Source organism: Schistocerca gregaria, chromosome 2 (assembly GCF_023897955.1).
Source record: "Schistocerca gregaria isolate iqSchGreg1 chromosome 2, iqSchGreg1.2, whole genome shotgun sequence".
Classification (NCBI taxonomy): Eukaryota; Metazoa; Arthropoda; class Insecta; order Orthoptera; family Acrididae; genus Schistocerca; species Schistocerca gregaria.
Window position 1 is genome coordinate 121,431,607 of NC_064921.1, and position 27,715 is coordinate 121,459,321.

General features: G+C 40.3%; 1 protein-coding gene across 1 annotated transcript in view; it reads right to left on the reverse strand.

Annotated features, from left to right (window-relative positions):
* Window positions 1–15,914: 15,914 nt before the first annotated feature.
* The window catches only part of LOC126336485 (dynein axonemal heavy chain 7), a 978,012-nt gene continuing 966,211 nt past the window's right edge, over window positions 15,915–27,715 (reverse strand). The window contains exon 63 of the mRNA XM_050000228.1: window positions 15,915–16,253. Within this exon, the coding sequence (XP_049856185.1) occupies window positions 16,047–16,253 (207 nt within the window). The 3' untranslated portion in view covers window positions 15,915–16,046. The remainder of the gene's footprint in view (window positions 16,254–27,715) is intronic.

Consider the following 27,715-nt stretch of genomic DNA (forward strand, 5'->3'; position numbering starts at 1 on the left):
GTCTTCACACATATCCTGTCACCCTGTCCCTTCTCATCAACTACCAAAATAGTGTTTTTACATCCACACTGTCATCTGATTACACTGGAGAAGTGGAACATGTTTTCCTGGATGAATAACTTGTATTACCACAACACAAAGCACTTCACAAATGAAAATATTTTCAAGCACACCAGGTATGGAAGAATAAAATTCTCTTGGTATGAAAAATGTTTGATTGTGGTTGGTGATTATGTGGAGAAGTAATATCAATATGTAGGAAATATATTATTAAACATTGCATTTTTTGCTTCTTTAGTCATCCAGCTGGAGATTAACTTCTAATAGCCCTTGAAAAATATCACAACTGGTTGTCAGTAATTATAATTCACTTGATTCTAGTCATGAATAATTGTCTCATTAGAGAGAGTTTTTGAAAATGGAGATTTTTTATTGCTATCATGATTGACCACAGGGCTTAGTGTTGGAAGAATGCTATTACATTACAGAACAGCATTTCCTAATTGTACTCGATGCAGCTGAACACTTTTGTTGATAAAAAGGAAATCATCTCCAGTAGCCTTAGAATATGACACAATTTAGGATAACAGGATCACACTGGTACACCCTTGAGAAGAAAAAGAATATGATATGAAGGTCACCAGTGCTGATTCCTGCCCCAAATATCTTTCTATGTCACACTATTGAGATATATCATACACAAATGTTAGTTTAGTTTGTAAATCAAGAGTGTTTACTTGTGTTTTAACTAAACAGGGTGAGACTAGTACAGTGCTCTGAAGTTATATTTCAGAATTCGAATGAAAAGGTTGTGTATGAAGAAAACATTATTCAGCTGGTAGAATGTAGTCAATAGTCAAGCACACGCTGAATTACAGTACATAAAAACGTTCCATGTACGAGAATATAGCAGACATTATGTATGTTTGGCCTCTATCCCTATCAATTACAGCAGATTCATACCTTCAAAGAGGAGATGAAGGTAGACAATTGGAATTTTGTTGTTGCCTAGTTGCAAATAGTTAAGTAACTCTATTAGTACTATTTACTGAAAGAGACATGTTCACTCATGGCCATATCTCACGTTAGTGGTCATACAAAAGTCCACATGCCTTTTGCAGGTATATTTTCAAGAATTCTTTGCAAATGTATGATATGGTGTGACAGATGATTGGCTGTATCACTTGTGGCTTTTTTGCATCATTTTACAGTACTCATTTATCTAGACTTTTTTGAAAATAAGCTTCCAGCGTTATTGGAAGAGGTTCCTATGGCTACAAGGATGTTCTTTCAACATGAAAGGGACCCTACACATTCTAGTTTTCAATGACCCATTATCCATAGCTAACAGATGCCAGAAGATGGATCAGCAGATACGGTCACACTTCTTAGCCACCACAGTCAATGGACCTAATGCCTTTAGAATTTTGCCTTTGGAGAATGGTTGAAAGGTGAAGTCTACAGTGAAAAAGTAAACACAAGAGACAAATTGATTGCTTGGATTACAAATAGTGCTATCCCCATTCGAAGAAGACCTCAAGAAAGCTAGACATGGTGTTGCCTTTGCTTAACATCTTCTGTGGAGTAGTATGTTTTCAGCTGTATCTCTGAAAAAATGACATTTGTAATACAGAATGTTTTTAGAATGAGATTTTCACTCTGCAGCAGAGTGTGCGCTGACATGAAACTTCCTGGGAGAGACTCGAACTCTAGACCTTTGCCTTTCGTGGGCTGGTGCTCTACCAATGAGTGAGCTACCCAAGCACGACTCATGCCCCGTCCTCACAGCTTTACTTCTGCCAGTGTCTTATCTCCTACTTTCCAAACTTTACAGAAGCTCTCTTGTGAACCTTGCAGAACTAGCACTCCTGAAAGAAAGGATATTGTGGAGACATGGGTTAGCCACAGACTGGGGGATGTTTCCAGAGTTCGAGTCTCGCTCTGGCACACAGTTTTAATCAACCAGGAAGTTTCAGAATGTTTTTGTTGAATTACTCTATACTACCAATTTCTTGTATATCACATGTTCCTCCTGAAACTTGGTACAACTGATTGCTTCAGACAGTAGGCCCCTTGTTCTTCAAAATTAATTAAAACACAGATATAAACACATCGATAAATTATGACATTAAGAATATGTGAGTTCCATTTGGAGTACTTTGCACTAAAGTCATCTCCAATGAAACTTTTACCCCCAGAATATTTTACCCAAGATGATGCCATAATCATTTACCCATACAGCAAAGATTCATGTCCTCAGTAAAAATTATGGCTTTCAGCTGTTTGCAGTACAAGCACAGCAAGGTAGTTTCCTTTGGTGTTACAAGACCAGATCAATCAATCATCCAGACTCTTGCCCCTGAAACTACTGGAGAGGCTGCTGTCGCTCTTCAGGAACAATATGTTTGTCTGACTCTTAACAGATACCCCTCCATTCTGGTGCACCTGCAGTATGGCTATCTGTATCGCTGAAGCACACTGCCTATCTGTATTGCTGAAGCACACTAGCCACCCCACCAATGGTGAGGTCCATGGTTAATGGGGGGATTGCTACCTATTTTTATTTTTATTTTGAATTTATAGCATCTCTCAATTTCCGTCTTCTTGGAAACATTTGCTCTAGTAAGTGGACAGGAACCTGTGGATGAACAAGCTAGATGTAAATTTAAAAATTAAGCTTTAAAGCGCCTCCCACTGTGTCTGGTGAATTCAGTTGTCTTCTAGCTGACAGCCAGCTGGCCACATCAGTCAACCTCAGAAGGAGAAAATGGAGGAATGTTTGGTGCACTTGTAACTGTTGTTGACCTCCGTCCAGTCTTAGCGTAAGAGCTGTGTCATGATTTGTTTCAGTCGTAAATATTCAGTTTTGGTACAAATTGTAGTTTGTTTTGATAGTACACACATTTGCAAAGATAAAAAGATAGTTGACAGATGTTATATTTGAACAGTATGGGCTAGTCAGTAATTGGATACTGAAAATCAAGATGCCATTAAATTGACACCTATTTATTCACTTGTATGTTTAATATTTTCTTTAAACCTGATGTAAATGAGGGCTGAATGAATTCTTTACTCCAGCATATACCATGTTCCAAGTTCAGTTTATAAAATCCTGACAATATGCCTGGCCAGTTACTCAAAAACATGTGTTCATTCAATGATGGAAGTGGTGCCAATTAACACAGATCATGAGATTTTTCCATGATTGATTTCATTCTGCTAAATACAAAATTATTCTGCAAATTATATATCTTTCACAGTTTCTATTCAAAAAATTAAGTCCCAGTTCAAAAATGTTTAAAGAGGTGTTTGTAAGAACTTTCAAAAAGTGAAACTTGGTACAACCGATTGCTTCAGAAACTAGGTCCCTTGTTCTTCATGACCTAAAGTTTCAAGTAGTTAGGGAAAATAGGAATAAGAGGTGTGACAAGATGGCGGTCCGTATAGACGTACTAATAAACCGATCCGCGGGAAATTACGAGTTTTTAAATCCTGTGTGTGAAAAATGTAGTAAGAAGGTGAAATATGGCGTTAAATTATGTTCGTGGTCGCAGAAATGGATCCATCGTCAATGTTTAAATGACTTAGAAGAAAAAACATGACCTATGACTGTAACTTTCGTTATATCGTGTGTTTACAAACGGAATGCGAAGAAGAATGCACGACTTCTTCATTAAAATACGATCTTATGTTAGCTAAACTATAAGTAGAGAAGCTTGAATCAGTGATAGATAGTGTACAGAAGCTGAAAGAAGTGATATACCATTCAAAGTGTAGTGAAACCGTTGTAAACGAACAAAACGGTAACTTTAATAGGCCTAAAAAGTTTTGTCTTGTTAATCGTAACGAAAACTGTCGTCTCCCAGAAGCAAGTAAGTTTGAGTTTTTAACGTGTGATGAATATGAAATATGTGAAAAGCGCCAAAGAAAGGAAGTACTTTCATCAAATGCAGCAACCAAAAATCATTTCAGTAGGCTTACGAAGCCCTGTAATAACAAGCAAGGAATTACCAGAAAATACATGGAACATACTTATCATGCAAACAAGATAACTACCGATACAAGTAAGAAGAACAAAGAAGATATTTTCATACTTTCAGACAGTCATGGAAAGGGCTTAGCCGACATTATGTGTAACATGCAAAACTATGTTCAAGGTTAGTGGAATAACAAAACCGAGTGCCCCTTTACGCGAAGTTTTAAAAAACTGTGAACATTCTTTGAAGCCGGGAAGCAACTGTTTAGTAATAGGAGGTGCTAATGATGTTGATAGGAACGAGGGCAAACTCGCCACAAGAGCTCTACGACATACATTACAGAAAATTACAGATGTTAACTTCCTCATTGCCAGTATCCTACAAAGACCTGATCTTACAGAACAATCCTGTGTCAACAAAGAAATCACAGATACCTTCAGATACGCCAACTTCCAAGTCTAACTGGCAACAGACTCACCTCCACTGTCATCAACAGAAGAATAACCGTGCCACCAGCTCATCTAAAGTATTTTTTAACATCAGGTCTAAAGGGAAGGACACCACCAAGATAAGTGAAAACAAATTCCTAACAGTGTTTCACCAAAACGTTCAAGCCATAAAGAACAAAGCACAACAGCTAGAAGTAGATTTGGAAACTTTTGATAGCCAAATTTTGTGTATCACTGAACACCGGTGCAAAGGAATGGAAATTGAACACATTGCATTAGCCTCATATGACCTTGAATGATACTATAGCAGAATCTCAATTAATGGTGGAGGTTCATGTATCTATGTAAAAAAAGGTACATATGTCATTTAAAGTTAGATATGATCTTTTAGATCTAGGTGAGGACAAACATTTTGAACTTTCCGCTGTTGAAATAATAGGACCTGGCATAGCAAAAAAATTTGTGTACCGCTCTCCCAGTGGAGACATTGATATATTCTTCTCAAAACCGAATCAAAGCTTAGACAAGGTTTCTGGACCAAAAGCAAACGTAATTATCTGTGGTGACTTAAACATTAATATGATGAAGCGTGATAAGGCTAGCAACATACGTGTGAATATTATAAGCTGTTATGGAATATCCTCCCTTGTTAATTGTCCTACTAGAATAACGAAAGAATCATCCTCATCTATAGATCATGTAACTACAGATATTGATAGTAAAAAAATGTCATATTGTTGTCCAAAACCTGGGCCTGTCAGACCACCTCTGCCAGATCTTAAAAACTAACATTCATGTAGATACTCCTCCTAAACTGTGTCCATACAAAGGAATGTTTTCCAAATCAGCCCTGTATGATTTTAAATCCCAGCTAGAATATGAAGATTGGGGGGGGGGGGGGGGGGGGGGAACTCTATGCAGAAACAATGCAAATCGGAAATTTATCAAGTTCATGTCAATTTTTAAACTCAGATTTGAAGAGATGTTTCCCAAAACACTTTATCATATTAAAATTACGAAGAGAAATCAATGGGTGACTACAGGTATCAAAAAATCCTCAGAAACTCTTAGATATCTCAGCTCCATAAAAATAATCAATCTAACCCAGAAGTTCTGCAATTCCACAAAAAGTACAGGAAAATATACAGAAAGGTGCTGCTAGCCACAAAAAAACTTTCAAACAACAAAGTATTACTTCAAGCAGAAAACAGAAGCAAAGTAGCCTGGAACATCATCAAACAGGAAACATCTAACTCTGCTAAAAAGGACCTCAGTTCACATATTAAAAACAAAGATGTACCAGTAGGTAACCCTAAAAAATTAGCTAATTTTATAAACTCATATTTCAGTAGTATTGCAAAAAAATTACAGCAGAAATTTCCAGATACGTATGATTTACCGACTCAGAACCAGCCATCAAACTCAGTGGTGCTCTTGCCAACTACAGAAACGGAAGTGGCACTAGTAGTACACCAACTAAAAAATAAAACTTCGGCAGGACTTCATGAAATCCCAGTCTGCGTAATTAAAGAATGTATAGACTCCATAAAGGGCCCATTAACAGCCACAATAAATGAATCTTTCGAATCTGGATACTTTCCGGAGTACCTAAAACAAGCAAAAGTTATACCTATCCTTAAAAACGGAGATGTGGAAAATGTAGACAACTACAGGCCGATTTCTATACTGTCTATCATTTCTAAAATAATAGAAATACTAGTCATAAAGAGACTGCTAAATTACCTGAATAAATATAATCTTTTTTCCAATGACCAATTTGGTTTTAGGCCCGGAAAAGGCACACAATCTGCTATAGCACAGTCCAGTAAAGTAATTTTAGAAGCACTGGACAAAGGTGAAAATGTAAGTGGTATCTTTTAGACTTGTCAAAGGCCTTTGATACAGTTGACCACAAAATCTTCATAAATTAGGGCAAATAGGAATAAGAGGTGTGACAAAGAAGTGAAAATCCAATGAAACTGTCAGAAAGAGCAAACAAGGCTCTCAATGATGTTCACAACTGGTCATTAAAAAATAAAGTAACCCTAAATGTAAAGGAAACTAACTATATTAACTTCCAATTGAACAAAAAACACAATGCCACTAGAATAAAAGTTAATAATAATGAATCAGAATGTGTAACAAGTACCAAATTCTTAGGGGTGAATGTAGACAGGCAATTGAAATGGACAAACCATGTCAACATTTTGGCAAAGAAATTATCCATAGCATGCTATACTCTTAGAATCCTTGCATCGGTATGCAATAATACCTGTCTTAAAATAACATATTATGGATATCTATACTCAGTCCTCAGCTATGGGATCATGTTTTGGGGAACAACTGCCAGTAACTACAAACTGTGTTCATAGTACAAAAAAGAGCCATAAGGATAATAACAAACAGCCACAACAGGGCCCACTATCTCGAATTATTTAGAAAACTGGGCATTCTAACTGTTTCTTGTGAGTATATCTTTCAGAACATAATGTTCATTAAGAAAAATCTCAACATGTACAACACAAACAGCCTAATACATGACCATTGAACAAGATCTTGTCACCACCTCCATGTATATAGAAAGAACAAGGCAAAGGCGTAAAAAAGTATATTTTATAATGGGATAAAACTGTATAACAAATTACCACAGGAAATTAAAGAAATAAATGAGCCCCTCACTTTCAGACAAAAGGTTAAAACCTTCTTAGTAAGTAAAAGTTGTCATACTGTAAAATAATATATGACATTATCACCAAAATATGATGTAATTATAAATATGTGTATGACTAGTTATAAAAACTACACAAAATATGAGAAATCTGTTTCATTGTAAATGTAAATGTGTGCTCATGTATTATAAACTGACGACATCCATACAAGATTTATTGTTCCACAGATGAATAAATAAATAAAACAAAATAAAGTTTCTTCTGATGTAAAATACACACTTTCCATGTCTGGGGGAGAACACTCTCTTCTTCCAAGACTCTGCAAAGCCTTGTCTTTGCATACAAATAGATCTATGTGAATGAACTTCTCCCTTGAGCACAACCAAAAATGTTCAGTTATCTGTGTTTCTCTGCTTTCACAATGGTCATCTTCAGAGTATCCAACTTAAACATGTTTGGTTTCCATTTATCTTGCACTTTTGTACCTGAAAGGAGCCTCCATGAATGATTGTTGTAGAGATAACACAATTGTGCGTTCTTGGAAGTGTTGAGATTGTGCCAACAGCTAAAGCTTCTTCCAGCATGAAACTTCAGAGAAAAATGAACAAACATTAAGACATTTTTGACTACAACATAAAACTGCTTATCCATCTCTCTCTTAATATAAACCCTTCTGCTGGTATTTACATTATCAGTTTTCACATTTGTTTTCCCTTTCAAAATTAACCTTAACTTCAACATTTCTTTGAAGTCAGAATGACCTTTTATTTGTGGTCCCATAATAGGTTTTGTGGGTGACAGCTTCCAATACCACCTAAAAATACTTTCTTTTCAAAAAAAGCATTGTGAAGCAACAGAGATATCACAGTTGATGTACAGGATCACAGTACTTCTCTACAAGTAAATTGTTTCTACTAACAGATGAAGTTTTTATTAATCAACCAAAATTAATTAAAACACAGATATAAACACATCGATAAATTATGACATTAATAATGTGTTTCATTTGGAGTACTTTGCATTAAAGTCATCTCCAATGAAATTTTTTCCCATAGATTGTTAGCAGGATTCCACAAGGCAGGTGTTAGACCACTATAAAGGTGGTTTGACCTATCGATGTACTTATGGCAACACCAGTTACTTACATGTTATCTAATTCAGGCAGCTGCACCAGGACAGGTTATGACAATGATGTAGATGGTGACACCACCTGCTGTTTCTGTGCCTGTGTGGTACCGACAGAAGTTCACAGCCTGCACATTTATGCCAGGTTTGACAAGTGTTTCACTGATAAGATAAATCTTAGTTGCCTTGTCTCTAAGGAACTGGGGAAGCACACCAGCCTGAATTCTAATTTTGCAGCTCTAGAACCCAAATGGCTGACCCTGCGATTGGTGTATTATTATTTTGGTAGTGGGTAGTTATTGCATTAATTGCTTACAGAAGGGACCAAAGAACTGGTGCCTGCCAGTGTAGACACTTGCAGGCGTGGACAGCATACAAAACACTTTCCATCACTTCCGCAGACAGCAGATTTCTGAACAACCTCCAAACAAAATCAAACCATTGATGGCAGCAGTGCTTCTCTTTGAAGGCCTATCAATGAAAAATATGGGCTTCAGTGCTTCAGATGAGCAAAAGTTGGGTGAGTCAGGCAAACAAACAGCTTGTGCTGGAACTCACACAGACCCCAGCCACCTGACACCATGATCTGTGCAAGTTCAAGTATGAGGTATTTGTCTATCAATTGGATCCTCAAAATGATGAACCCTTATGTAGGTACAATGATAGTTCCATTTATCTGATGCAGGGGAAATATCAGGCCAGTGATTAAACCAGCCAAAAACTAAATAATCTCAAGAAGTTCAGTCCTTTACCACTTCTGTGCCATCTGTTTAACATTCTGGAGAGATGAAGAGAATGATGTCGAAATGAATTTCTGACTCTGCCAACTGGAATTTCATTAAAGAACAATCAGGATTCAGACCAGGGAAGTCATATAATAGTAAATACTTAATCTAATCCAGTTTATTGAGGAAGAGTGTGAAATAAGGTAGATTACAGGAGTTGCTTCTATCAATCTCACAAGGAGTTGCTTTTATCAATCTCACAACTGCCTATAACACCTTGAATCCTAAGAAACTAGCAAGAGGCTGTACACAACAACTGATGTAGTTTATTTAGTGTTTGCTGCATAACAAATGATTTCTTTGTCAATATAAATGACAAATTTTTGTCACTATAAATGATAAAAAGAGCCAATGGACAACACAGAAAAACAGCCTTCTCCAAGGAAGAGTGCTGGCTCTGATACTATATAACATACTTGACAATGATCAGCCACACAATACTGGAACCCTGTGCACTATCTACACTCCTGGAAATTGAAATAAGAACATCGTGAATCCATTGTCCCAGGAAGGGGAAACTTTATTGACACATTCCTGGGGTCAGATACATCACATGATCACACTGACAGAACCACAGGCACATAGACACAGGTAACAGAGCATGCACAATGTCGGCACTAGTACAGTGTATATCCACCTTCCGCAGCAATGCAGGCTGCTATTCTCCCATGGAGACGATCGTAGAGATGCTGGATGTAGTCCTGTGGAACAGCTTGCCATGCCATTTCCACCTGGCGCCTCAGTTGGACCAGCGTTCGTGCTGGACGTGCAGACCGCGTGAGACGATGCTTCATCCAGTCCCAAACATGCTCAATGGGGGACAGATCCGGAGATCTTGCTGGCCAGGGTAGTTGACTTACACCTTCTAGAGCACGTTGGGTGGCACGGGATACATGCGGACGTGCATTGTCCTTTTGGAACAGCAAGTTCCCTTGCCGGTCTAGGATGGGTAGAACGAAGGGTTCGATGACGGTTTGGATGTATCGTGCACTATTCAGTGTCCCCTCGACAATCTCCAGAGGTGTACGGCCAGTGTAGGAGATCGCTCCCCACACCATGATGCTGGGTGTTGGCCCTGTGTGCCTAGGTCGTATGCAGTCCTGATTGTGGCGCTCACCTGCACGGCGCCAAACACGCATACGACCATCATTGGCAACCAAGGCAGAAGCGACTCTCATCGCTGAAGACGACACGTCTCCATTCGTCCCTCCATTCACGCCTGTCGCGACACCACTGGAGGCGGGCTGCACGATCTTGGGGCGTGAGCGGAACACGGCCTAACGGTGTTTGGGACTGTAGCCCAGCTTCATGGAGACGGTTGCGAATGGTCCTCGCCGATACCCCAGGAGCAACAGTGTCCCTAATTTGCTGGGAAGTGGCGGTGCGGTCCCCTACGGCACTGCGTAGGATCCTACGGTCTTGGCGTGCATCCGTGCGTCGCTGCGGTCTGGTCCCAGGTCGACGGGCACGTGAGCCTTCCACCGACCACTGGCGGCAACATCGATGTACTGTGGAGACCTCATGCCCCACGTGTTGAGCAATTCGGCGGTACGTCCACCTGGCCTCCTGCATGCCCACTATACGCCCTCGCTCAAAGTCCGTCAACTGCACATACGGTTCACGTCCACGCTGTCGCGGCATGCTACCAGTGTTAAAGACTGCGATGGAGCTCCGTATGCCACGGCAAACTGGCTGACACTGACGGCGGCGGTGCACAAATGCTGCGCAGCTAGCGCCATTTGACGGCCAACACCGCGGTTCCTGGTGTGTCCGCTGTGCCATGCGTGTGATCATTGCTTGTACAGCCCTCTCGCAGTGTCCGGAGCAAGTATGGTGGGTCTGACACACCGGTGTCAATGTGTTCTTTTTTCCATTTCCAGGAGTGTATGTTAATGACATAGCTGTCACTACTCAGGGAGTGACATCTGAAGAAGAGGGAGGGGGAGGAGGAAATTAGTGTTTAATCTTCTGTTGACAATGAGGTCATTAGAAACAGAGCACAAGCTCAAGTTAGAAAAGGATGGAGAAGGTTAGCAACCCTGCCTTTTTGAAGAAATCATCCTGGCACTTGCCTTAAGCGATTTTAGGGAAATCATGGAGAACATAAATCAGGATAGCTGGATATGGCCTTGAACCATTGTCCTTCCGAATCTGAGTCTGGAGTGTTAGCCACTGCTCTCAAGTAACTTTCTATTTACTATGATGACAATCACTTATACCAAATATGGATAAAACTCAAGTGCATTCCACCTATGTATTAAGGAGGCCAAAAGAAAACTCAATACCACCTGGAAAGGATCCTGTTTAAATCACTGTGTTCACCATGGATAACCATAGCCTTAAGTTATAAACAACACTGTACAGAAATAAGAAAGAAGGTATCACCAGGAATAATCTCATCCGCAAACTGACAAACATCACACAAGGAGTGCAATCCAGCATCTTCCATGCATCTGCTCTTGCTTTGTGTTTCTCCAGTCTAGAGGAACTCTGCACATGTTAATAGACTTGATGTGGCTCTTCATGGGACAGGCTGCACATTCACAGGATGTGTAAAACTAATAAAAGTCAATAAGATCTTCCCCCTCATGTGAGTATCACCTCTAGCTGTAAAAAGACAAGCAAGGCAGAGATTGAAAAGAAGAAGCAAAAAAACTGATCCAAGGTGTCCATTGTTTGAAATCCAGAAAAAAGCTTTCTCTTTGCAACAGTAGCAATTCCAACTTCATCAGAAGCGCAAAAAACTGAGCTGTTGAGCCCAAAGTCCTCTGGAGGATTATGGATGGCAAAAGAGGAGCTGTCATCTAGATGCCATCGCCAATATGGGACTTGACTTGAAGGGTCCTCAACAGAATGAGAACACGAGTGAAAAGGTGCAAAATTAACTTCAAGATGTGGGTATCAGTGATGTAGATGAATTATGGGCAAAGTTTAAGCAGATTATAAATAGTTGTTTGGAAATTTATGTGCTTAGTAAGTGGATAACAGTTGCAAAAGATCCACCATGGTTCAATAACAATATTGAGAAGATGCTGAAGAAGCAGAGGCTGTTACGTGCTCAGATAAAAGAGAATGCAGAAATGATGACAAGGTTAGTAGAGATTCGTGCATCTGTAAAAATATCTATACATGAAGGATATAACTACCACTGTCACATCGTAGTAAAAGGTCTGCCAGAGAACCCAAGAAAATTCTGGTCCTACCTAAAACTGCTAAGTGGGTCTAAGGCTTCCATTCAGTCCCTTGTTGACCAGTCTGGTGTGGCAGTTGAAGATAGCAAAACGAAGCCCAAGTTTTAAATTTCACATTCAAGTAATTGTTTACACAGGATAATTGTGCTAACATACCATTATTTGACCGTACAGATGGCATAGTAATAAGTATCCCTGGTGTAGATAAACAACTAAAAAATTTGAAAGCAAATAAATCACCAGGTCTGGATGGAATCCCAGTTCGGTTTTCAAAGAGTACTCTGCATCATTGGTCCCTACCTGGCCTGAATTTATCACGAATCTTTCACCCAGCACAAAGTTCCAAGCGAACAGAAAAAAGTGCAGGTGGTTCCACTATATAAGAAGAGTAAAAGAACGGACCCACAAAATTACAAACCAGTATCCCTAACTTCAGTTTACTGGAGAATCCTTGAACATATTCTCAGTTCGAACATAAACTGATGTCCAAAATTAAAGCAACAAACTGCTGTTCCCTGTCCTGAGTCTAATTCGCAATATAATCATACAAACTGTCAACCAGATGTCCGTACAATTATTTTCTGTGTGGAAGATGGCATTCCCATCAGTTGACAACCACCCAAACAATGACAGCAGGGCACCTATTGAATGAGTAGTGTTTGCTGGGTAGCCCCATATCCAGTCACAGATGGTGTAGTATGGCACAGAGAAGATGCTTATAAGACTCGGAGGTGGAGGACCATAGAAAGAAAGGAAGTAGGGCAGTTGCAAACTGATGTGGTCCAATGGCTTAATGTGAATTTTTCTGGTGTTTCTTTGACGTGGTGGCAGTTTAGAGAGACCAAAACTGTATCCCAAAGACCACAGCAGGGGCAACCACCTGTGATTTCAGGAGAAGGGACAATTATTTGGCGTTAAGGGCAAGAAAGTACTGCATGTTAACTGGCATATAAACTCACAACATCCACTGGACATGTGGCTTCAGCAGAGTGGCCTTTATTGTTGGAGACTTGCTGTATTCCTACCTCTGATACATCTTCTCAGAAGGGAACATCTAGGGTGGAGTCATCGACATGCCACCTGGACGGTCAAACAAGGGGCCAATGTTGCTTTCACAGATGAGTCCCAATTTAGTCTGGAGAGTGATTCACGATGAATTCACTTCTGGGGGGAATGTGGAACACAATTTTGGGACCCTAACATTGTGGAAAGAGGCTGATATTGAGGGTGGGCAGGAATTATGTTTACCACTCAAATTCCTCTTCATGAAATTGTACAGGTGAATTGGCAAGGATTAACTGTCAGATACTGTGATGAGATCTTGGGATCTAATCTGCAGTTCTTGCAAGGTGCTGTGGGCCTAGACTTTGTATTGGTGTACGATATTCTTGATCTTATAGAGCAACATGTCTGGGATGCAATGGAGAGATGGCTTGCATCACGTCAGCATCCACCAACCATTCTCCAAGACTGTGAGCAGCTGTGTGGGAAGAATGGGTATTATTGTCTCAGTGTAAGACTGATGAAGTCATTCGCAGCATGCTCCATCATTTTCCGGCTTCACTGCTGCCAGAGGTGGTCACATCCGATACTGAGCTGTTAACCCATTCTTGGAATGTGTGTGCAAATCTGATAACTTCGAAAATACAAAGAATATTTTTGTCTATCATAATGCATGTTACAGTTGTTTATGTTCCGAATTCTTTACAATGTTTCAACTTTACTGTCACCTGTTTATACTGTTTTGTGGCAAAGTAAAAGAAAATTTGCAAAATTTCTTTTTGTTGCTTTAATTTGGGCACCAGCGTATTACGCTTTCTCGAGACTGGGAAGATTACATCCATGAATCAACACAATGTTAGAATTCATCGCTTGACCAAAACGCAGCTTGCCTTTCTCTCTCATGACATACTGAGGACTATGGATGAAGAACAACAGGCAGATTCCATATTTCTGGATTTCCGGAAAGCATTTGAAACAGTGTCCCATTGTATACTGTTAATGAAGGTATGAACATATGGTATAAATTCACAGATATGTGAGTGGCTCAAAGACTTCTTAAGCAGTAAAAGCCAGTCCAACATGTTGCCCTCGATGATAGGGGTTCATCAGAGACAAGGGTATCGCCAGGAGTGCCCCAGGGAAGTGTGATGGAAACGCTGTTGTTATCTATATACATAAATGACTTGGCAGACAGGGTGGGCAGCAATCTGCAGTTATTTGCTGATGATGCTGTACTGTTCGGTAGTGTATCAAACTTGAGTGATGGTAGGAAGATACAAGATGACTTAGACAAAATTTCTAATTGGTGTGAGGAATGGCAGCTAGCTCTAAATGTGGGAAAATATAAGTTAATGTGGATGAATGGAATGTTTGGATACAGTATCACTAGTGTCCTGCTTGACACATTCAAGTCATTTAAATACCTGGGCATACACTGTAAAGTGATATGAAATGGAACAAGCATGTGCGAATTTATTGGAAGAATTTTAGGAAAGAGTGGTTCACTTGTGAAGGAGACTGCATATAGTATGCTGGTGTGATCTATTCTTGAGTACTGCTCAAGTGTTTGGGATCTATACCAGATTGGATTGAAGGAAGACATAGAAGCAGTTCAATGGTGGGCTGCTAGATTTGTTACCAGTATGTTCGAGCGAGCAACACATAAGTGTTGCGGACATGTTTTGCAAACTCAAACACAAATCCCTAGAGGGAATGTGACATTCTTCTTAAGAAAGACTAGTGAGGAAATTTAGAGAACCAGAATTTGATGCTGCTTGCCAAACAATTCTTCTGTTGCCAGCATACATTGTACATAAGAACCACAAAGATAAGATATAAGGAATAAGAGCTCTTATACAGGCATATAGACCATCGTCTTTGCCTCACTCTGTTTGTAAGTGTAACAGGAAAGGAAATGATTAGTAGTGGTACAGGGTACCCTCCGCCATACATCGTAGGGTGGCTTGCGAAGTATCTTTGCAGATGTAGATGCAAATGTAGAACTTAGTGAATATGGTGCAAGGCAGGATTCTGAACACTTGTTGATTTGCAGTAATCTGCGAAAACCTATGACATGGAAGACTTGTTTGCAGTGAAAGACCATGCCAATCTAGTTGCAAGACACTGGACTCACAAAATGTAAAATAATTAAATAAATAAAAAATCACCTTCATCTCAGTCTACACAATTAAATTTTCTCCAGATAATATATTTTAGGTGTACCAGTACTCATTTACTTGTTCACTCAATAATGATATACAACCACACACAAATAAGGATTCTTGATCCAGTATTATAGTGCTCCACTTTTCATATCAGTACCAATATTTTAGAACAATCAAACATGATTAATAAATGTTCATCTTTGTTGCCAATAAATTTACAATAAAATGTAATTTATCTCCATAGTTTATCAGCTTGTTTTGATTGGAGACCATTTATAAATTTCCATACTAGTTAGGACTTTTGCAGCCCCTGTGTCGAACCTCCCAGATTAGGAATGTTATATTGGTGTCAGGAAGGTTGGGTTGCATTGTAGTTTGCACAGTAGGAAACCTGGAGTTGCTTCGAGTAACTGGGTAAGATACAGAAGCAAAGTCAAAATCAAATAATACCAGAGAGGCAAAAACAGTATCATTGTTTATTTTTTGGCAATAATTTCAGCAAAAAGCAGTATAATTTGATACTTAAGAAAATATAATAAATTTCTTGTGTCTGCTGTTGCACATTAGCTTCTTTATTACAAAAATAAGGCTCATAAATATACAGTTAGATATATAAAGATATATATAAATACATATTTACAAATAAGGGAAAACAAACAAAATGAAGAACAAAAGCTCTTTTGCTACTGTGACAGCTGACATAACATTGCTACACCTCTTAATATCCAATGCTCAGGTGGTTTAGAAGTTGGTAAGAGCATAGCTATCACAAAGTTTGTTGAGTGACCTGTTGTAGATAGCACACCACGTCTCTCAGAAGTTTTGTATACAGGACAAGTGTATGTCTCACCTGGCACAAATTCAGACTTCTCTATAGGTTTGAGCCATATCTGTAATAAATAAGAATTACAAAATATTTAGTTTCTTCACTGGTATATTCAGATATATAAGAACTGTAATGTAACAGTTTGCTGATGTGACTTAGTGAAGTGGGGCATGGCAAGAATCTGAACAATTATTCGTCTGCAATAATCTGAGTGAACCCTGTAACACGGACAATTAGTTTGCAGCAAATATCTGTGCTATTCTGACTGCTGAAGACTGCACTCAAAAAGTAAGAAATTTTCTCAATCATCAGTATTAGATTTTAGTCTTAGGATTATATTGTCTTTTAGTGTTTCTGTTTTTTCTTTGACTAGGATAATAAATAAATAAATAAATAAACTGCTACCTTGTTGCTGTTGTTGTTGTGGTGGTGGTGGTTTTCAGCCTGTAGACTGGTTGATGCATGTCTCCATGCAACTCTATTCTGTGCAATCATCTTCATCTCTGAATTTGCTTACGGTATTCATCTCTTGGTCTCCCTTTATGATTTTTACAACCTTTCCTCCCTACACTTCCATCAGATACTAAACTGGTGATCCCTTGATGCTTCAGAATGTGCTATATCAATCACTCCCTTCCTGTAGTCAGAATGTGCAACATATGTATATTCTTCCCAATTCTGTTTAGTACCTCCTCATTGGTTATGTCAGTTTCCCACCTAATCTTCAGCATTCTTCTCTAGCACTATATTTAAAAAGCTTCTATCCTCTTCTTGTGTAAACTGTTTATCATTCACATTTCACTTCCATACATGGTTACACTCCATACAAATAATTTCAGAAAAGACTTCCTAACAGTTAAATCTATATTCAATGTTAGCAAATTTCTTTTCTTCAGAAATGCTTTTCTTGCCAATCTACGTTTTATATTCTCTCTACTTTAGCCATCATCAGTTGTTTTGCTGCCCAAGTAACAAAACTCATCTACAATTTTAAATGTGTCGTTTCCTAATGTAATTCCCTCACCATCATCTGATTTAATTCAACTATGAAACGAGACGAAAATTTAATAGTCATGGGTGACTGGAATTCGAGTGTAGGAAAAGGGAGAGAAGGAAACATAGTAGGTGAATATGGATTGGGGCTAAGAAATGAAAGAGGAAGCTGTCTGGTAGAATTTTGCACAGAGCACAACTTAATCATAGCTAACACTTGGTTTAAGAATCATGAAAGAAGGTTGTATATGTGGAAGAGCACTGGAGATGCAAAAAGGTATCAGATAGATTATATAATGGTAAGACAGAGATTTAGGAACCAGGTTTTACATTGTAAGACATTTCCAGGGGCAGATGTGGACTCTTGTCACAATCTATTGGTTATGACCTGTAGATTAAAACTAAAGAAACTGCAAAAAGGTGGAAATTTAAGGAGATGGGACCTGGATAAACTGAAAGAACCAGAGGTTGTACAGAGTTTCAGGGAGAGCATAAGGGAAAAATTGACAGCAATGGGGGAAAGAAATACAATAGAAGAAGAATGGGTAGCTTTGAGGGATAAAGTAGTGAAGGCAGCAGAGGATCAAGAAGGTAAAAAGACGAGGCCTAGTAGTAATCCTTGGGTAACAGAAGAAATACTGAAATTAATTGATGAAAGGAGAAAATATAAAAATGCAGTAAATGAAGCAGGCAAAAAGGAATACAAACGTCTCAAAAACGAGATCGACAGAAAGTGCAAAACGGCTAAGCAGGGATGGCTAGTGGACAAATGTAAGGATGTAGAGGCTTATCTCACTAGGGGTAGGATAGATACTGCCTACAGGAAAATTAAAGAGACCTTTGGAGATAAGAGAACCACTTGTATGAATGTCAAGAGCTCAGATGGAAACACAGTTCTAAGCAAAGAAGGGAAAGCAGAAAGGTTGAAGGAGTATATAGAGGGTCTATACAAGGGCGATGTACTTGAGGACAATATTATGGAAATGGAAGAGGATGCAGATGAAGATAAAATGGGAGATACGATACTGCGTGAAGAATTTGAGAGAGCACTGAAAGACCTGAGTCGAAACAAGGCCCCACAGTAGACAACATTCCATTGGAACTATTGACGGCCTTGGGAGAGCCAGTCCTGACAAAACTCTACCATCTGGTGGGCAAGATGTATAAAACACGCGATATACCCTCAGACTTCAAGAAGAATATAATACTTCCAATCCCAAAGAAAGCAGGTGTTGACAGATGTGAAAATTACCGAACTATCAGTTTAATAAGTCACAGCTGCAAAATACTAACACGAATTCATTACAGACGAATGGAAAAACTAGTAGAAGCAGACCTCGGGGAAGATCAGTTTGGATTCCTTAGAAATACTGGAACACATGAGGCAATACTGACCCTACAACTTATCTTAGAAGAAAGATTAAGGAAAGGCAAACCTACGCTTCTAGCATTTGTAGACTTAGAGAAAGCTTTTGACAATGTTGACTGGAACACTCTCTTTCAAATTCTAAAGGTGGCAGGGGTAAAATACAGGGAGCGAAAGGCTATTTACAATTTGTACAGAAACCAGATGGCAGTTATAAGAGTCGAGGGACATGAAAGGGAAGCAGTGGCTGGGAAGGGAGTAAGACAAGGTTATAGCCTCTCCCCAATGTTATTCAATCTGTATATTGAGGAAGCAGTAAAGGAAGCAAAAGAAAAATTCGGAGTAGGTATTAAAATCCATGGAGAAGAAATAAAAACTTTGAGGTTTGCCGATGACATCGTAATTCTGTCAGAGACAGCAAAGGACTTGGAAGAGCAGTTGAATGGAATGGACAGTGTCTTGAAAGGAGGATTTAAGATGAACATCAACAAAAGCAAAATGAGGATAATGGAATGTAGTCAAATTAAGCCGGGTGATGCTGAGAGAATTAGATTAGGAAATGAGACACTTAAAGTAGTAAAGGAGTTTTGCTATTTGGGGAGCAAAATAAATGATGACGGTCGAAGTAGAGAGGATATAAAATGTAGACTGGCAATGGCAAGGAAAGCATTTCTGAAGAAGAGAAATTTGTTAACATCGAATATAGATTTAAGTGTCAGGAAGTCATTTCTGGAAGTATTTGTATGGAGTGTAGCCATGTATGGAAGTGAAACATGGACAATAAATAGTTTGGACAAGAAGAGAATAGAAGCTTTCGAAATGTGGTGCTACAGAAGAATGCTGAAGATTAGATGGGTAGATCACATAACTAATGATGAAGTATTGAATAGGATTGGGGAGAAGAGAAGTTTGTGGCACAACTTGCCCAGAAGAAGGGATCGGTTGGTAGGACATGTTCTGAGGCATCAAGGGATCACCAATTTAGTATTATTGGAGGGCAGCGTGGAGGGTAAAAATCGTAGAGGGAGACCAAGAGATGAATACACTAAGCAGATTCAGAAGGATGTAGGTTGCAGTAGGTACTGTGAGATGATGAAGCTTGCACAAGATAGAGTAGCACGGAGAGCTGCATCAAACCAGTCTCAGGACTGAAGACCACAACAACATGTTCCATTATCCTTCTTTTGCTTTTAATACTGTTCACCTTATACTGAGGTGACAAAAACCATGAAATACCTCCTAATATCATGTCATACCTCCCTTGCCTGGCATAGTGCAGCAACTCTATGTTGCATGGACTCTACAAGTCATTGGAAGTCTCTTGCAGAAATACTGACATATGTTCCCTCTATAGTCATCCATAATTGGAAAAGTGTTGCCAGTGAAGGATTTTGTACATGAACTGAACTCTCTTTTAAGTCCCATAAATGTTAGATGGGGTTTATGTCAGGCAATCTGGGTGGCAACATGATTCACTCAAACTCTGCAGAATGTTCTTCAAATTAATCATGTGCAATTGTGGCACAGTGCATTGTTAGCCATAAAGATTCCACTGTTGTTTGGGTACCCAAAGTCCATGAATGGCTGGAAATAATCTCCAAGTAGCCAAACAAAAACATTTCCAGTCAACAATCAGTTCAGTTGGACCAGAAGACCAGGTCCCTCCATGTAAATACGATCCACACCATTATGAAGTCACCACCAGCTTGCTCAGTGCCTTGTTGACAACTTGAGTTCATGGTTTCAAGGGGTTTGCATCGCACTCAAGCCCTACCATTAGCTCTGAAATTGGGACTCTTCGAACCAGGCAACAGTTTTCCAGTCATATAGGATCAAACGGATACGGTCACGAGCCCACGAGAGGTGCAGCATGGTGTTAGCAAAGGCACTCGAATCGATCGTCTGCTGCCATAGCCCATTAACACAAAATTTTGCCACTCTCTCCAAATGGATAAGTTTGTCATATGTCCCACTTTCATTTCTGTTGCTATTTCACATAATGGTGCTTGTCTGTCAGCGCTGACAACACTGCACAAATGTCACTGTTCTTAGTTGTTAAGTGAAGGCCGTCAACCACAGCATTGTCCTTGGTGAGAGGCAATGCCTGAAATTTTGTATACTTGGATCATCTTGACGCTATGGATCTTGGAACATTGAATTCTGTAATGATTTCTGAAGTAGAATATCCCATGCATCTAGCTTTTCCACATGAATCATCAGAGTACAAATGACAGCTCTGCCATTGCACTACCACTCTATTCTTGTGCATGCAAAACTGCCATGCTAAAACGTTTGGGTATCTGCTGAAACATTTGAGTTCAGCTACTTATGCTATTAGGGTCATTGCAAATTTTGGCAATATACATCTCAGTAAATTAGCTTACCAAACCTACTTTCGTTCTCTGCTTTCGTATGACATCGTATTCTGTGGTAACTCATCATTGAAAGGATGTCGGTTTTAAGGGAGAGGGTAAGGAGTCATTCCAATCCTGGGAGCAGAAAGACTTCCCTTAGGGGGAAAAAAGGACAGGTGTACACTCGCACACACACACATACACATGTGCGGATGGATATGTGTGTGTGTGTGCGAGTGTACACCTGTCCTTTTTTCCCCCTAAGGGAAGTCTTTCTGCTCCCAGGATTGGAATGACTCCTTACCCTCTCCCTTAAAACCCACATCCTTTCGTCTTTCCCTCTCCTTCCTGAAGAAGCAACCATCGGTTGCGAAAGCTAGTAATTCTGTGTGTGTGTTTTGTTCATTGTGCCTGTCTGCCGGCGCTTTCCCGCTTGGTAAGTCTTGGAATCTTTGTTTTTAATATATTTTTCCCATGTGGAAGTTTCTTTCTATTTTATATATATATGTGCGGATGGATTTGTGTGTGTGTGTGTGTGTGTGTGTGTGTGTGTGTGTGTGTGTGTGTGTGTGTGTACAGCTGTCCTTTTTTTCCACCATATATATATGCGGACGGATATGTATGTGTGTGTGTGTGTGTGTGTGTGTGTGTGTGTGTGCGTGCGAGTGTACACCTGTCCTTTTTTTTCCCCTAAGGGAAGTCTTTCCGCTCCCGGGATTGGAATGACTCCTTACCCTCTCCTTTAAAACCCACATCCTTTCATCTTTCTTTTCCTTCCCTCTTTCCTGACGAAGCAGGTTCCAAGACTTACGAAGCGGGAAAGCGCCGGTAGATAGGCACAATAAATAAAACACACAAACACACACATGGAATTTCTAGCTTTCGCAACCGACGGTTGCTTCTTCAGGAAAGAGGGAAGGAGAGGGAAAGACGAAAGGATGTGGAAGTTTCTTCATATATATATATATATATATATATATATATATATATATATATATATATATATATATATACTCCTAGAAATTGAAATAAGAACACCGTGAATTCATTGTCCCAGGAAGGGGAAACTTTATTGACACATTCCTTGGGTCAGATACATCACATGATCACACTGACAGAACCACAGGCACATAGACAGGCAACAGAAAACGCACGCACAATGTCGGCACTAGTACAGTGTATATCCACCTTTCGCAGCAATGCAGGCTGCTATTCTCCCATGGAGATGATCGTAGAAATGCTGGATGTAGTCCTGTGGAACGGCTTGCCATGCCATTTCCACCTGGCACCTCAGTTGGACCAGCGTTCGTGCTGGACGTGCAGACCACGTGAGAAGACGTTTCATCCAGTCCCAAACATGCTCAATGGGGGACAGATCCGGAGATCTTGCTGGCCAGGGTAGTTGACTTACACCTTCTAGAGCACGTTGGGTGGCACGGGATACATGCGGACGTGCATTGTCCTGTTGGAACATCAAGTTCCCTTGCCGGTCTAGTAATGGTAGAACGATGGGTTCGATGACGGTTTGGATGTACCGTGCACTATTCAGTGTCCCCTCGACAATCACCAGAGGTGTACGGCCAGTGTAGGAGATCGCTCCCCACACCATGATGCCGGGTGTTGGCCCTGTGTGCCTCGGTCGTATGCAGTCCTGATTGTGGCGCTCACCTGCACGGCGCCAAACACGCATATGACCATCATTGGGACCAAGACAGAAGCAACTCTCATCGCTGAAGACGACACGTCTCCATTCGTCCCTCCATTCACGCCTGTCGCGACACCACTGGAGGCTGGCTGCACGATGTTGGGGCGTGAGCGGAAGACGGCCTAACGGTGTGCGGGACCGTAGCCCAGCTTCATGGAGATGGTTGCGAATGGTCCTCGCCGATACCCCAGGAGCAACAGTGTCCCTAATTTGCTGGGAAGTGGCGGTGCGGTCCCCTACGGCACTGCGTAGGATCCTACGGTCTTGGTGTGCATCCGTGCGTCGCTGCGGTCCGGTCCCAGGTCGACGGGCACGTGCACCTTCCGCCGACCACTGGCGACAACATCGATGTACTGTGGAGACCTCACGCCCCACGTGTTGAGCAATTCGGCGGTACATCCACCCGGCCTCCCGCATGCCCACTATACGCCCTCGCTCAAAGTCCGTCAACTGCACATACGGTTCACGTCCACGCTGTCGCGGCATGCTACCAGTGTTAAAGACTGCGATGGAGGTCTGTATGCCACGGCAAACTGGCTGACACTGACGGCGGCGGTGCACAAATGCTGTGCAGCTAGCGCCATTCGACGGCCAACACCGCGGTTCCTGGTGTGTCCGCTGTGCCATGCGTGTGATCATTGCTTGTACAGCCCTCTCGCAGTGTCCGGAGCTAGTATGGTGGGTCTGACACACCGGTGTCAATGTGTTCTTTTTTCCATTTCCAGGAGTGTGTGTGTGGTATCATGTAATATCTTGTATAGACACCTTTTATTAACCTGACACATTCCACATCATTGCGAAGTGTCATATTCATGATTTATGGGACAAGTACTAATTTAATCTAATCTAACCACCATTTTTACATGTGCATACCACTACCTAAGACTTTTGTCACCTCAGTGTATATCTTTGTTCCAAGACAGTCCACTCCATTCAATTGCTCTTCCAAGTCCTTTGCTGTCTCTGTCACAATTACAATGTCATATTCAAACCCAAAAATTTTCATTTGTTCTCGTTGAACTTAAATTCCTACTCCAAATTTTTCTTTGGTTTTCTTTATTTCTTGATAATGTACAGACTGAATAATGTAGGGGAGAGGCTACAACCCTGTCTCACTTCCATCTCAACCACTGCTTCCCTTTCACGCCCCTCGATTATTTTAACCCGTCTGGTTTCTGCAAAAGCTGTAGCCTTTCACTTCCTGTCCTTTACTGCTGTTACCCTCAGAATTTCAAAGAGAGTATTCTAGTCAATACTGTCAAAATCTTTCTCTGAGTCTACAAATGCTGTAAGCCTAGGTTTCCATTTTCTTAACGTATTTTCTAAGATAAATGATAGGGTCAGTATTGCCTTGGATATTTCCTACATTTGTTTGACATCCAAACTTATCTTCCCATGGGTGAGCTTCTATCAGTTTTTCCATTCTTCCACAAAGAATTTTGCACCCATTACTTGTTAAACTGGCAGTTCAAAAATATTCACACCAGTCAGCACTTGCTTTCTTTGGAACTGGAACTGTTACATGCTTCTAAAGTCTGAGGGTATTTCACCCAACTCATACAACTTGCACACCAAGACTATCAGTAGTCCTGATGGAAAGCCATCATCAATACTCTGTCAAATTCTTCTCACAGTATCATATCTCCCATCTCATTTTCATGTATATCCTCTTGCATTCCTATAATATTGCTCTCACGTTCACCCAACTTGTATAGACCCTCTATATACTCCTTCCATCTTTCAGCTTTCCCTTCATTGCTTGGGATTGGTTTCCCATCTGAGCACTTGATTTTCATACAACTGCTCCTCTTTCTTTTAAAGGCCTCTTCCATTTTCCTGTAGTTGGTATCTGGTATTCCCATAGTGCAATATGCTTCTAAAAAATTTCATTTATCCTCGAGCCATTCCTGATTAGCCACTTTTCACATTCTGTTAATCTCATTTTTAGACAGTTGTATTTCCTATTACATGTTTCATTTGCTGCATTTTTATACCTTCTCTTTTCATCAGTTAAATTCAATATATCCTGTGCTATCCAAGGATTTCTATTAGGCCTTGTCTTTTTACCTATTTGATCCTCTGCTGCCTTCACTATTTCATCTCTCAACGCTGCTCGTTCATCTTCTTCTGTATTCCTTTCTGTGGTGTCACCGCCAGACACCACATTTGCTAGGTGGTAGCCTTTAAATCGGCCGCGGTCCGGTAATATACATCGGACCTGCGTGTCCCCACTATCAGTGATTGCAGACCGAGCACCGCCACACGGCAGGTCTAGAGAGACTTCCTAGCACTCGCCCCAGTTGTACAGCCGACTTTGCTAGTGATGGTTCACTGCATACTTACATTCTCATTTGCCGAGAAGATAGTTTAGCATAGCCTTCAGCTACGTCATTTGCTATGACCTAGCAAGGTGCCATTATCAGTTACTATTAATATTGTGAACTATGTACCGTCAAGGGCACTGTTCATCATTAATGGATTAAAGTTAAGTATTCCACCAGCTACGTCCATTGTTTCTAAATTCTAATTTCCTTGTCCTGTTCCAGACCTCACGCCAGCCTGCGTGAGCTAAATCGCATGCCTTTCGGCCTCCTCTAGTAACACGGTGTTGGCTCTCCTACCAACCACAACACTTTCCACTGTTCCAGCAAATTCTTGCCTAATGCTCGCTCTGAAACTGTCAACAACTTCTGGTTCTTTCAACCCATCCAGGTCCCAGCTCCTTCATTTTATAATTTTTTGCTCCTTCATTTTCTAATTTTTTGCTATTTATTTAGTCTTAATCTGCAATTCATAACCAATAAATTGTGCTTAGAGGAAACATTTACCCATGAAAATGCCTTACAACTTAAAAGCTGGTTGCAACATCTCTTCTCCTACCATTATGTAGTCCATCTCAAAGCTTCCAGTGTCTCCAGGTCACTTCCACACACGCAGTCTTATTTCATGTTTCTTAAAACAAGTGTCAGTGATGATTAAATTATGCTCTGTGCAAGATTCTACTAGGTAGCTTCCTCTTTCATTCCTTTCTGCAATCTATATTTACCTACAACATTTCCTTCTCTTCCTTTTCCTACTATTGGATTCCAAACCCCATTATGATTAAATTTGAGTGTCCCTTAACTATTTAATGGAACGGAATGGACAGTGTCTTAAAAGGAGGATATAAGATGAACATCAACAAAAGCAGAATGAGGATAATGGAAAGTCGAATTAAATCGGGTGGTGCTGCAGGAATTAGATTAGGAAATGAGATGCTTTAAGTAGTAAATTGAATAGAATTGGGGAGAAGAGAAATTTGTGGCACAACTTGACTAGAGGAAGGGATCAGTTGGTAGGACATATTCTGAGGCATCAAGTGATCACCAATTTAGTATTGGAGGGCAGTGTAGAGGGTAGAGGGAGACCAAGAGATGAATACACCAAACAGATTCAGAATGATGTAGGTTGCAGTAGGTACTGGGAGATGAAGAAGCTTGCGCAGGATAGAGTAGCATGGAGAGCTGCATCAAACCAGTCTCAGGACTGAAGACCACAACAACAACTATTTAACTTCTTTTACTCTTCATAAATTACAATTTACGTATGTACCACAACACAGAAAAAAAGAAAGCTACAGTTAGCTTAGCTTATAAAACGTACCCACCAAGTGATGGCAGGAGAATACCCATATAAAGGTATTTAAATTTGCAATCTTTCAGAGCCAGTATTTCCTTCTTCTGACAGAAAGGTTGAAGGGGAAGGAAGAGGGGTGAAGGAAAAGGGGTGACATTTAGGAAACAGGGAAAGACTGGAAAACTCACTCAGAACCCTGCGTCTGGGGAGACTTACCAGGCATCATGAGAAGGAATGACTTCAATGTATTAATCAGCTACTTTGACAAAGCTATGACTTCCGTAACCATGCCATGAAATGAGGTCTATTCTGTATGACATTTTGCCCACCACACCTAGAATACCTTTTCATCATCCTCCCAATCTCTGACATATCTTCGTACTTCTGCACCCATTTTCCTACCCTATGGCTCCTACTCCTGTGACCATCTCTGCTGTAAATGGTAAAACGTATACTATCAAAGGGAGAGCCATCTGTGGAATGACACATGTCATGTACCAGTTGTTAGGTAAACACTATTCAGCCTTCTACATTGACATGATGACTACCAAGTTATCAGTTAGGATGAATAGGCATAGGCAGTGAGTGTATACTGGTAATACGCAATATGCTGTCGTAGAGCATGCTCTACAACATGACAGGCATTACCTTAGTGCCTGTTTCATCACACACATTATATTGATTCTTCCCCAGATACCAGTTCCCCGTAACTCCACAGCTGGGAACCAAAGTTACAATGTGTCCTTGATTCTCACCACCCACCTGGCCTTAAATCACATTAATTTCTTGAGTCTCAGCATTTCTTCACAGTAGTATTCCTTTCTTCACTCCCTTTGGTCTTCTATATCGTTCATTTTCTGACATGTCTATTTTTCCCCAACTCCCACCCTTCCATCTCTATGACATACAGCGCACTTAGCTTTATGCTTTTATTAACTTGTGCACAATGTTTTGGCAGTATTACCCAACATTTTGGCAGTAATCTCTGTCTTGCATATTATTCTATCTTCCATCTTTAAGCTCTCAGGTTTTCAGATCTCATCTGTGCAGTGCCCAACAATCAGTCTTCCCTTTTCATCCCCTGCAGTAAGTCTTCCCTGACTCGGGTTGTGTGCAACTTTCCAAACTCTCCCCATTTCCTAAACCTCATCAATCCTTTCCATGCACCCCTTTTCCTTCCCCTTCAACCTTCTGCCAGAAGAATGACCCACTACCCCTGAAAGCTTGCACATTTAAATACCTTTATATGTGTATTCTCCTGCTGCCACCCGGTGAGTACGTTTTTTATCTCTCCAGTTACATTATATTTTTAAAAATTGATAATTTTTGTTGTTATAAATTTAGCTTACGATTCACGAAGAAGATAATACTAAGAACAGTCAGTATGTTACCATACTTCCCACTGAGAAAGCTTACTAGATTTGTAAATTAACTGACATTTTCATTACAGCAAGACATCACAATTTTCATCAAGGGGACACACAAATAACTAA